The sequence below is a fragment of the Hyperolius riggenbachi genome, chromosome 4 (genome assembly GCF_040937935.1).
Source record: "Hyperolius riggenbachi isolate aHypRig1 chromosome 4, aHypRig1.pri, whole genome shotgun sequence".
NCBI lineage: Eukaryota > Metazoa > Chordata > Amphibia > Anura > Hyperoliidae > Hyperolius > Hyperolius riggenbachi.
The window spans coordinates 453,403,746-453,416,549 of record NC_090649.1 but is presented as its reverse complement, the minus strand read 5'-3'; the positions used below and the strand labels follow the sequence as shown (position 1 = coordinate 453,416,549).

Sequence of the window (12,804 nt, the reverse complement as noted above, 5' to 3'; positions counted from 1 at the left end):
GGAGGAGGCCCAGGTGAGCACAGAGGCCTGGGAACAGGATTGTGGGAATATGGAGGAGGCCCAGGTGAGCACAGAGGGCTGGGAACAGGATTGTGGGAATATGGAGGAGGCCCAGGTGAGTACAGAGGCCTGGGAACAGGATTGTGGGAATATGGAGGAGGCCCAGGTGAGCACAGAGGCCTGGGAACAGGATTGTGGGAATATGGAGGAGGCCCAGGTGAGCACAGAGGCCTGGGAACAGGATTGTGGGAATATGGAGGAGGCCCAGGTGAGCACAGAGGCTTGGGAACACAGGACTGTGGGAATATGGAGGAGGCCCAGGTGAGCACAGAGGCCTGGGAACACAGGATTGTGGGAATATGGAGGAGGCCCAGGTGAGCACAGAGGCTTGGGAACACAGGATTGTGGGAATATGGAGGAGGCCCAGGTGAGCACAGAGGCCTGGGAACAGGATTGTAGGAATATGGAGGAGGCCCAGGTGAGCACAGAGGCCTGGGAACACAGGATTGTGGGAATATGGAGGAGGCCCAGGTGAGCACAGAGGCCTGAGAACAGGATTGTGGGAATATGGAGGAGGTCCAGGTGAGCACAGAGGCATGGGAACAGGATTGTGGGAATATGGAGGAGGCCCAGGTGAGTACAGGGGCCTGGGAACAGGATTGTGGGAATATGGAGGAGGCCCAGGTGAGCACAGAGGCTTGGGAACACAGGACTGTGGGAATATGGAGGAGGCCCAGGTGAGCACAGAGGCCTGGGAACAGGATTGTGGGAATATGGAGGAGGTCCAGGTGAGCACAGAGGCCTGAGAACAGGATTGTGGGAATATGGAGGAGGCCCAGGTGAGCACAGAGGCTTGGGAACACAGGACTGTGGGAATATGGAGGAGGCCCAGGTGAGCACAGAGGCCTGGGAACAGGATTGTGGGAATATGGAGGAGGTCCAGGTGAGCACAGAGGCATGGGAACAGGATTGTGGGAATATGGAGGAGGCCCAGGTGAGCACAAAGGCCTGGGAACAGGATTGTGGGAATATGGAGGAGGCCCAGGTGAGCACAGAGGATTGGGAACATAGGATTGTGGGAATATGGAGGAGGCCCAGGTGAGCACAGAGGCCTGGGAACAGGATTGTGGGAATATGGAGGAGGCCCAGGTGAGCACAGAGGCTTGGGAACACAGGATTGTGGGAAAATGGAGGAGGCCCAGGTGAGCACAGAGGTTTGGGAACAGGATTGTGGGAATATGGAGGAGGCCCAGGTGAGCACAGAGGCCTGGGAACAGGATTGTGGGAATCTGGAGGCCCAGGTGAGCACAGAGGGCTGGGAACAGGATTGTGGGAATATGACGGAGGCCCAGGTGAGCACAGAGGCCTGGGAACAGGATTGTGGGAAAATTGAGTAGGCCCAGGTGAGCACAGAGGCCTGGGAACAGGATTGTGGGAATATGGAGGAGGACCAGGTGAGCACAGAGGCCTGGGAACAGGATTGTGGGACAATTGAGTAGGCCCAGGTGAGCACAAAGGCCTGGGAACAGGATTGTGGGAAAATGAAGGAGGCCCAGGTGAGCACAAAGGCCTGGGAACAGGATTGTGGGAAAATGGAGGAGGCCCAGGTGAGCACAGAGGCCTGGGAACAGGATTGTGGGAATATGGAGGAGTCCCAGGTGAGCACAGAGGCCTGGGAACAGGATTGTGGGAATATGGAGGAGTCCCAGGTGAGCACAGAGGCCTGGGAACAGGATTGTGGGAATATGGAGGAGGCCCAGGTGAGCACAGAGGCCTGGGAACAGGACTGTGGGAAAATGGAGGAGGCCCAGGTGAGCACAAAGGCCTGGGAACAGGACTGTGGGAAAATGGAGGAGGCCCAGGTGAGCACAGAGGCCTGGGAACAGGATTGTGGGAATATGGAGGAGTCCCAGGTGAGCACAGAGGCCTGGGAACAGGATTGTGGGAATATGGAGGAGTCCCAGGTGAGCACAGAGGCATGGGAACAGGATTGTGGGAATATGGAGGTGGCCCAGGTGAGCACAGAGGCCTGGGAACTGGATTGTGGGAATATGGAGGAGGCCCAGGTGAGCACAGAGGCCTGGGAACAGGATTGTGGGAAAATGGAGGAGGCCCAGGTGAGCACAGATGCCTGGGGACAGGATTGTGGGAATATGGAGGAGGTCTAGGTGAGCACAGAGGCCTGGGAACAGGATTGTGGAAATATGGAGGAGGCCCAGGTGAGGCTTGGCTATGTTGGAGTGATGTTCTGAGGGAGGTGTGGCAGTGAGGTATCGGATATAATTCCTGGGAAGGGAACAATGTTGGGACAGGGACAATCTGAGCACTGTGGCCAGGAAGGTCCAGGCTGTCCACTCGGGTGATGTGACCTGACCCTGAATTTCAAAGGACACCTGAAGTGACAGGTATATGGAGGTTGCCATACCAGTTGCCTGGCTGTCCTGCTGATCCCCTTCTTTTTAATCCTTTTAGCCATAGACCCTGAACAAGCATGCAGATCGGGTGCTCTAACGGGTGCTGGATTTGCCGCATGCTTGTTTCTTGTGTGTGATTCAGACACTACTGATGCATGAAAGATCAGCAGGACAGCCAGACCCACTAGTATTGTTTAAAAGGAAATAAATATGGCAGCCTCCAGTTCCTTCTCTGTTTAGGTGTCCTTTATACGTTTTAGCAGCTACATAAAGTAACATTTTACGTGGCTGCTGTGCCAAATCTTTTCTACTGCTAGGGAAGTGCGCACATCCTGACGAAGCTCGCAAGGGGGCGGGCGCAACGCGTAGGTGGGCGGGTTGAAGTCCCGTAGCCAGAACTCCGGGTGTAGCTGCAGCCAGATAGCGTGCAATTGGAGTGTATGTCTCCGCATACTGAGCCGGGCTGTCGGAGCTCCTCGCCTGTGTACACATTGACAGGGTGGGTTGAGCCGGCGACAGGGCCTGACGGCAGAAGTACGGTCGACTGAAGACTGATCTGTCAGCGTGAGAGGAGCGGACCATTCAAGCCAGCATATCGTATTGTGACAGCAGAAGTGGTGAGATCGCTCCAGACTTACACCATCACACGCAGCTTGCAAACCACTTGTGAAATCACCTTTTCAAATTGCCTCATATACAGCTGAATACCCTCTCTCCCCCTCTCTGAAAATCACAGTACAATTGGTATCAGTATCAGTAGGGAGATGTGAATAGGGTGGTGTGTATGGGCAATGTGAGAGTGTGTGTGAGTTCCATTACGGCTATTTTAATTGTTTTTATTGGTCTAGTCTGTGTATGGCACAATTTTTTCATTAAAGCCTATTTATAACTCTTTGCCAATACATATGAGCAACTGGCCTATTTTTTCCTCTATTTGTACACTAATTTTCATATAGGTGTTGCTCCCTCTAAAACTCTTGAGGTGTGGGTAGTGATAATTAAGGTGGTTGGTTGAGTCAGGCATTTTTTTCGTATATGTAAGTGTGCCTTCCTTAGCCTGGCGGGCTAGCTGGGTATGCAGAGTGGCGCAGGGTGCGGTTGTAGTTTCCTGTCTGGACGGCTGCAATCCCAGCATCCTCTTCTGAATTCCAATCACATTATTAGTCTCTTCCATAACCGGGTGGCACTGTAACGCTGACTCTATTTTCTGAGCCCCTATGTCGTATACCATGTGATCGGAACTCAGAAGAGGATGGCGGGATTGCATCACCGCAGAGGAAGAGAAGAAGCCGATCCAGCCATCCGGACAGGTAAATATAACAGCTCCCTGCGCCGCTCTGCAGTCAGCAAAACGATTCATGCCAGCTGCAGATATCGGCCATCAGAGTCCTCCCGATCCCCTCCAGTGTGCCAGTGTCCACCTCCGAAAGGTTGCCGACTACGTATGCATGGTCCTAGCCTTACACCTCCTCAATCGCGTTCCCATTGCTGGGAGCGTTTTGTGCATGCACAGATTGCTCCCGGCCACACATGCGCAGTAACCTGCAAATCCCTCAACTAGCGGATCTTTCAAAGTGGTCAGCGGCAAACTGAAGGGGATAGAGAGAACTGAGGAGCCTCATAGACTGTGGGGGGCTGGAAGAAGCCCCAGATAAGTAGAACAACACGTCCCCCTGTCCCGGGTATCTTTTATGTATCATTGCAGGTGAAAGTGGAGGTACGGTTGAGGGAACATTATTGGGCTACAAAGTAGGAAGAATATGGTAAAAAATAAAGTAACTACAATAAATCATGCTAATGTGTGGTCCACCTTCAGAAAATAACTGTTCTCTGTGTAGTGGAGATTGTCCTGCATGTATGGACATCCGTCTGATGACTACAGTCTTTCTCACGCTGTGACCCCTCTTTCCTTCCAGGGGGCCGGAGACAGCTTTATCGGGGCGCTGGCCTTCTACATTGCCCATCATCCGCATCTCAGCATCGAAGAAATGGTGAAGAGGTCAAACTTCATTGCGTCAGTGAGCGTCCAGGCTGCAGGAACGCAGACATCCTACCCGTACAGGAAGGATCTTCCCCAGGATATCTTCTCATAGAGGAAGTCATTGTGCCGTCTCTTCTCCAGACTGACCCAGATAATGGACTCATGTTATGGTGAACTGAAATGACCCCTTTGTTATATCGTGCAGCTCTCTGGCTGCATACAAAGGCAATCCCCATGTAATACCTGGCGATGCAGCACTGCTCAGCTGACTGCAGTGTGCGCAGACAGTCTCTGCAACCACTTCCTCTTCCTGGTGACACCAACTGAACCAACACCACCAGGTGTAAAACCTCACTGACAGCTGGGACTGTGAAAAAAAAGGGATTCAAGATTAGAAGTGCCTTTTAATGTTAAAGAAACAGAAAAGACAAGAGTATGATCAGGGGTGTAATTACAAACCCAGATCTGTCCACTCTGCTGTTTACACCCACTCTGTAAAGCATGCTTCCACTCAATGTCACATGACATACATCGGGAGCCGTAGGGGGCAGAGGAATGTAGTACAGAGCTTCTGCTGTGAACGGTAGAGTGGACAGACCCAGCACTGGAGCAGGTAAAGCTCCACTTGACTATTCTGCCAATTAGGGGAGGAAGTGTGAATGTGGTGCAGGCCGTACAGGGCTCCAGGCAGAGCCATTAAGTGTCCCCCCCCAAATAGTATTAGACATCCAGAGGTGACCCAATATTAAAGGGGCACTATGGCAAAAAAATTGTAACATTTAAAATATGTGCAAACACAAACAAATAAGAAGTACATTTTTTCCAGCGTAAAATGAGCCATACATTACTTTTCTCCTATGTTGCTGTCACTTACAGTGGGTAGTACAAATATGACAGAAGCGACAGGTTTTGGACTAGTCCATCGCTTCATAGGGGATTCTCAGCAAGGCTTTTATTCTTTATAAAGATAATCCCTAAAAAACATTTAAACAATGATGCTGGCCAGCTTCCCTGCTCGCTATGCAGTTTTTTGGCAGTTGGACAGTGCAACCGCCATTCACTAAGTGCTTTTGAAAATAAATCCCTGAGAATACCCTATGAAGAGATGGACTAGTGGTCCAAAACTTGATGCTTCTGTCTGATTTCTACTACCTACTGTAAGTGACAGCAACATAGGAGAGAAGTAATTTATGGCTCATTTTACTCTGGAAAAAGTGGTACTTCTTATTTGTATATGTTTGCATATATTTTAAATTTTACAATTTTTCTCCATAGTGGCCCTTTAAGTAGGCAGAGTTGACCCCCAAATACTATTAGGTAGTCAGATGTGCCCCCACCAGTCTTCAGGAGGTAACTCACCTGTCCACATCCAGTGACGCAATTTTCCTTACTTCCTCCTCCCGAGTGCCCGACTCTAGTGGCATCTCTCCGTACGTACTGTCGGGTCACTTGATGAGAGACGCTGCTATAGCCAAGGAGAAAGATCCTAGAGGAGGATCACGATGTTGGAGTGCGGACAGGTGTGTTACCTCTCTGCAGACTCCATTCACCACTCCGTCCTTTACAGCGCCACCTTATCACCAGGCTGTCCCATGAGGCCAGAGGTAGCTGCCTTATTTGCCTTGCAGGTAATCCAGCCCTGAGTGGCATATATGTAAAACGGGTTCGGGGCAAATTAGGGCCCCAGGTGAAGCTGCTAAAAGAATATCAGCAATACTGCAGATATTCTACTAAGACTGCTACCTCCTCCAAACATGAATCCTCCCCCAGCTACTCTTAAGCCCAATCTACACGATACAATTCTTTGTGCGATTCGATTACGATTCTATTTACGATTCAATTAAATCCGGCATGTCCGATCGGGATTCGATTCAATTCAATTTGCCATTGTTTTGCAATGGCAAATCGAATCAAATTGAATCGAATTCAAATCGGACATGTCGGATTTAATCGGATTGTAAATAGAATCGTAATCGAATCGCACAAAGAATCGTATCATGTAATATTAAATACTTAACGCAGGAAGAAGTAAAGGCAAGACTAAATAAATTAAAAATAGACAAGGCACCTGGCCCGGATGGCATGCATCCTCGGGTCCTAAGGGAATTAAGTTCAGTTATAGATAAACCCCTTTATCTTATCTTTTGTGACTCTCTTGCAACTGGCAGAGTCCCAGTGGATTGGCGTACAGCCCACGTTTTCCCATTATTTAAGAAGGGCAAAAAATCAGATCCAGGAAATTATAGACCTGTAAGCTTAACATCAGTTGTATGCAAACTATTTGAGGGGTTACTAAGAGATACTATACATGACTTCATAGTAGAAAATAATCTTATTTCTCAGCATCAACATGGGTTTACTAAAGACAGGTCCTGTTTGACTAACATGCTCAGCTTTTATGAGGTAGTGAATGCTAATATGGATATTGGGAATGCTGTAGATGTGATATACTTAGACTTTGCTAAGGCCTTCGACACTGTTCCCCACAAAAGTCTGGTGCAAAAGATGAGGATGCAAGGACTGGGGAAGAGTCTGTGTGCTTGGATAGGGAACTGGCTAATGGACAGAAAACAAAGAGTTGTGGTCAATGGATCATACTCAAAATGGGAGACTGTTAGCAGTGGGGTCCCACAGGGGTCTGTACTGGGTCCAGTGCTCTTCAATTTATTTATTAATGACCTAGTGGATACAGTAGTGAGCAATGTTGCTATTTTTGCAGATGATACAAAATTGTGCAGAATCATCAACTCTAAGGAAGATAGTGTTATATTGCAACAGGATCTGGATAGGATGGCTATATGGGCACATACATGGCAGATGAAATTCAATGTTGACAAATGTAAAGTCATGCATTTTGGTCGTACCAATGGTCTAACACCATACAAAATAAATGGGATACAGTTGGGAACATCAAACTTGGAGAAGGACTTAGGAGTACTCATCGACAACAAGTTAAATAATCGTACTCAATGCCAAGCCGCTGCAGCTAAAGCTAACAAAATTTTGGGATGCATTAAAAGGGAAATAAAAACTCGAGATGCTAGCATAATATTGCCCCTGTTTAACTCTCTAGTAAGGCCACATCTGGAATATGGAATTCAGTTCTGGGCACCACATTACAAAAAAGATATTGCAGTTTTAGAGCAGGTGCAGAGACGAGCAACAAAATTGATACGTGGGATGGAAGGTCTCACTTACCAAGAAAGGTTAGATAAACTGGGTTTATTTAGTCTAGAGAAAAGACGCCTTAGAGGAGATCTAATTAACATGTATAAATACATCAGAGGGCAATATAATAGCTTAGCGGATGAGCTTTTTGTCCCTAGGCCTTCTCAAAGGACTAGAGGACATGATCTGCGCATGGAGGAAAAACGTTTTAGCCATTTATTTAGGAAAGGGTTCTTTACAGTAAGAGTGATTAAGATGTGGAATGCATTGCCACAGGAAGTCGTTATGGCAAACTCTATACCTGCATTTAAAGGGGGCTTAGATGCTTTCCTTGCGTTGAATGACATCCATGGCTACAATTACTAGGTAATGCCAATGATGTTGATCCAGGGATTTTATCTGATTGCCATCTGGAGTCGGGAAGGAATTTTTACCTTGTAAGGGTTTTTTCGCCTTCCTCTGGATCAACAGGGATATGTGAGGGAGCAGGCTGGAGTTGTACTTTGTACTGGTTGAACTCGATGGACGTATGTCTTTTTTCAACCAAAGTAACTATGTAACTATGTAACTATGTAGATTGGGCTTTAAATCTGGTCCTTCTGTTAAATTCGGGCCCTGGCTATGTCTGGCACCCAAATTATACACAGATGAAGATCTGAATTTGCGCGCCAGCCATTTTCTTCATCAGATTTGCAACATTCTCCCAAACTTTTTTTTTATGTATAATTCAAATAAAAATGTGTTGTTAAATGCATAAAAACTGCCTAAACTTGAGTATTAAAGTGAAACTGCTTTGACTGAAAACTGCTGAAAATGCGCATGGGTGCTCCACAAGACTTTCTGGAATTCGGTATTAAAGTGGTATTGTCATCTACAGTCTAAAGCAGGGGTAGGGAACCTATGGCTCGGTAGCCAGATGTGGCTCTTTTGATGGCTACATCTGGCTCACTGACTAATCAAGGAGGGTTGATTCACTAAGCTACACTGCTCAAGCAGTGCAGCTTAGTGTGGCAGCGCAAGTAAAATACCATGCTGCAGCATGCACTACTAGCTTACTTGCGCTACCCCAAAACTAACGACTGCTCCAATTGTCCCACTTTGGGCCCTGTCAGGCCCAGTGACTTTGTAGGACGAGTTCCCCGCACTTTGATTGGCCCAATAGACTGTCTGTCACTTGACTGGCAGCCTATTGGGCCAAAGTGCGGGGATCTTGTCCTGCAAAGGAATTCAAACCTCAAGTCAGCTAGCTAATTGTACAAGCTGTTAGTCGGTATTCCTCCTGTCTGGCTTTTGGGGAAATTGCTGATGTTGCTGAAACCAAAGAGAAGCTGAAGACGTGTCTGAAACTTCTGCTGCCCGGCAGATCAACTGTATACACATCACCATGGCCACAGGGACGTGAGCCCTCTGCTTCGCATGCACACTGTGCCAGTTTGAAACATATTGTATGGCTCTCGCTGAATTACATTTTAAAAGATGTGACGTTTATGGCTCTCTCAGCCAAAAAGGTTCCTGACCCCTGGTATAAAGTATAACAGCATAAAATTAAAAGATTAAACTATCTGACTGTTTTTCAAGGGTTAAAGGAAACAAAGCGCCACTTTTTTTTCTACAGTTTGTCGGGATTTCTAATAGCTAATAGGACCTGCCTGCGGGCTTCCCACCCCCACCCCTCTAGCTGCCCATTTTTTATCCACAGGGAAAGTATGAAGAAACCTTCTGTAAACTCTTTGAAGCGTAGTGACCAATATTCACCCCCTTGCTGATGAAAGCTTTTTGCTAATGTGTGCAATAAAATAATTACAATAGTCCTTATCTGCATGAAATTACTTGGGGTCAGGATTCCTGGGAAGTAGGAGAAAGTAGGATAATGAAGGCTTCCGATAAACTTTTAAAGGTGGCCATACACTGGTCGATGTGCCATTAGATCGACCAGCTGACAGATCCCTATCTGATCGAATCTGATCAGAGAGGGATCGTATGGCTGCCTTTACTGCAAACAGATTGTGAATCGATTTCAGCCTGAAACCGATTCACCATCTGCTGAGCTGCTCCTGCCGCCTGTCCCCCCCCCCCCCCCCCCCCGTATACATTACCTGAGGCTGGCTCCCGGGCATCTTCTCCGCATTGCACGGCTCTGTTCCGGCTCCTTTACGGCGCTTCCTGTGTTACTCCGTGACCAGGAAGTTCAAATAGAGCGCCCTCTATTTGAACTTCCTGGTCACGGCAGTGACCCAGTGATCCTTTGTTGTCCCTGTAAGACCGCCACTCTCAGAACCGCTGGAATGCAATGATGTGTCAGCTTGCTAATTGTACAGAGCAAAACTAATCCAGCATGCATACGGACTGTTTCAGACTAATTGATCCTCATCAGTGCATGGCATGATTTATTGTGGCTCAATGGAGTAGGACTTGAAACTCTCTGAGCGATGATTTGCATACTCAGCAGTGATGCATCATGGGAAACATATGCTCAATGCAACCTGAATAATCATCGGTTTTACTTCTTGTTAGAATAAAATAGTAATGGAAATTATATGACCTGACCACTATCTCTGATCAACAATCCCATTCAGCCCTTACACAAGACTAGCATCTTTATGTGGGATACTAAAGATTATACAACTATAAACACAACATGTAGGGATGATCAGATTAAAATATTTCAGAATTCATGCAGGTTTATGTAAATTTATGCAGCTTGAAAATAGACCAACCAATTTAAACCTGGATGGGACTTAACCACTTGAGGACCACAGTCTTTTCGCCCCTTAAGGACCAGAGCCTTTTTCTCTATTCAGACCACTGCAGCTGTCACAGTTTATTGCTCTGTCATACAACCGACCATCTAAATGAATTTTACCTCCTTTTCTTGTCACTAATAAAGCTTTCTTTTGGTGCTACTTGATTGCTGCTGCGAGTTTAACTTTTTATTATATTCATCAAAAAAAGACATGAATTTTGTAAAAAAAAATGTTTTTTTTTTAACTTTCTGTGCTGACATTTTTCAAATAAAGTAACATTTCTGTATACATTTTTGTCCAAATTTATTCTGCTACATGTCTTTGATAAAAAAAAAAATCCATTCAGTGTATATTTATTGGTTTGGGTAAAAGTTATAGCGTTTACAAACTATGGTGCCAAAAGTGAATTTTCCTATTTTGAAGCATCTCAAACTTTTCTGACCCCCTGTCATGTTTCATGAGGTGCTAAAGTTCCAGAATAGTATAAATACCCCCCAAATGACCCCATTTTGGAAAGAAGGCATCCCAAAGTATTCACTGAGAGGCATGGGGAGTTCATAGAAGATTTTATTTTTTGTCACAAGTTAGCGGAAAATGACACTGTGACCAAAAAAAAAAAAAAAAAAGTTTCCATTTCTTCTAACTTCCGACAAAAAAAAAAAAAAAAAATGAAATCTGCCACGGACTCACTATGCTCCTCTCTGAATACCTTGAAGTGTCTACTTTCCAAAATGGGGTCATTTGTGGGGTGTGTTCACTGTCCTGGCATTTTGGGGGGTGCCCAATTGTAAGCACCCCTGTAAAGCCTAAAAGTGCTCATTGGGCCCCTTAGCGCAGTTAGGCTGCAAAAAAGTGCCACACATGTGGTATTGCCGTACTCAGGAGTAGTAGTATAATGTGTTTTGGGGTGTATTTTTACACATACCCATGCTGGGTGGGAGAAAATCTCTGTAAATGACTTTTTTTTTTTTTTTACACACAATTGTCCATTTACAGAGATATTTATCCCACTCAGCATGGGTATGTGTTAAAATACACCCCAAAACACATTGTACTACTTCTCCTGAGTACAGCGATACCACATGTGTGGCACTTTTTTGCACCCTAACTGTGCTAAGTGGCCCAAAGTCCAATGAGTACCTTTAGGATTTCACAGGTCATTTTGCGACATTTGGTTTCAAGACTACTCCTCACGGCTTAGGGCCCCTAAAATGCCAGGGCAGTATAGGAACCCCACAAATGACCCCATTTTAGAAAGAAGACACCCCAAGGTATTCCGTTAGGAGTATGGTGAGTTCATAGAAGATTTTTTGTTTTGTCACAAGTTAGCGGAAATTGATTTTAATGGTTTTTTTTCACAAAGTGTCATTTTCCGCTAACTTGTGACAAAATAAAATCTTCTATGAACTCGTCATACACCTAACAGAATACCTTGGGGTGTCTTCTTTCTAAAATGGGGTCACTTGTGGGGTTCCTATACTGCCCTGGCATTTTAGGGGCCCTAAACCGTGAGGAGTAGTCTTGAACCCAAATGTCGCAAAATGACCTGTGAAATCCTAAAGGTACTCATTGGACTTTGGGCCCCTTAGCGCAGTTAGGCTTCAAAAAAGTGCCACACGTGGTACTGCCGTGCTCAGATGAAGTAGTATAATGTGTTTTGTGGTGTATTTTTACATATATCCATGCTGGGTGGGAGAAATATCTCTGTAAATGACAAATTTTTGATTTTTTTTTTTTACACACAATTGTCCATTTACAGAGAGATTTCTCCCACCCAGCATGGGTATGTGTAAAAATACACCCCAAAACACATTATACTACTTCTCCTGAGCACGGCGACACCACGTGTGACACTTTTTTGCAGCCTAGGTGCGCTAAGGGGCCCAACGTCCTATTCACAGGTCTTTTTGAGGCATTTGTTTTCTAGACTACTCCTCACGGTTTAGGGCTCCTAAAATGCCAGGGCAGTATAGGAACCCCACAAGTGACCCCATTTTAGAAAGAAGACACCCCAAGGTATTCCGTTAGGTGTATGGTGAGTTCATAGAAGATTTTATTTTTTGTCACAAGTTAGTGAAAAATGACACTTTGTGAAAAAAAAAACAAAAATCAATTTCCGCTAACTTTTGACAAAAAATAAAATCTTCTATGAACTCGTCATACACCTAACAGAATACATTGGGGTGTCTTTTTTCTAAAATGGGGTCCGTTTCTGGGGTTCCTATACCGCCCTGGCATTTTACGGGCCCAAAACCGTGAGTAGTCTGGAAACCAAATGTCTCAAAATGACTGTTCAGGGGTATAAGCATCTGCAAATTTTGATGACAGGTGGTCTATGAGGGGGCGAATTTTGTGGAACCGGTCATAAGCAAGGTGGCCTCTTAGATGACAGGTTGTATTGGGCCTGATCTGATGGATAGGAGTGCTAGGGGGATGACAGGAGGTGCAGATCCAGCCACCACAGTGCAATCAATGCACTGGGGATGTGATCGTAAGG

At 46.1% G+C, this 12,804-nt stretch overlaps 1 protein-coding gene across 2 annotated transcripts in view; it reads left to right on the top strand.

The window, feature by feature from the left end:
* The window catches only part of RBKS (ribokinase), a 76,239-nt gene extending 70,990 nt beyond the window's left edge, over positions 1-5,249 (top strand). For both annotated transcript variants that reach the window (XM_068232747.1, XM_068232748.1), the window contains exon 9: positions 4,331-5,249. In XM_068232747.1, coding sequence (XP_068088848.1) covers positions 4,331-4,507 — 177 coding nt within the window. In that variant the 3' untranslated portion in view covers positions 4,508-5,249. The remainder of the gene's footprint in view (positions 1-4,330) is intronic.
* Positions 5,250-12,804: the final 7,555 nt, after the last annotated feature.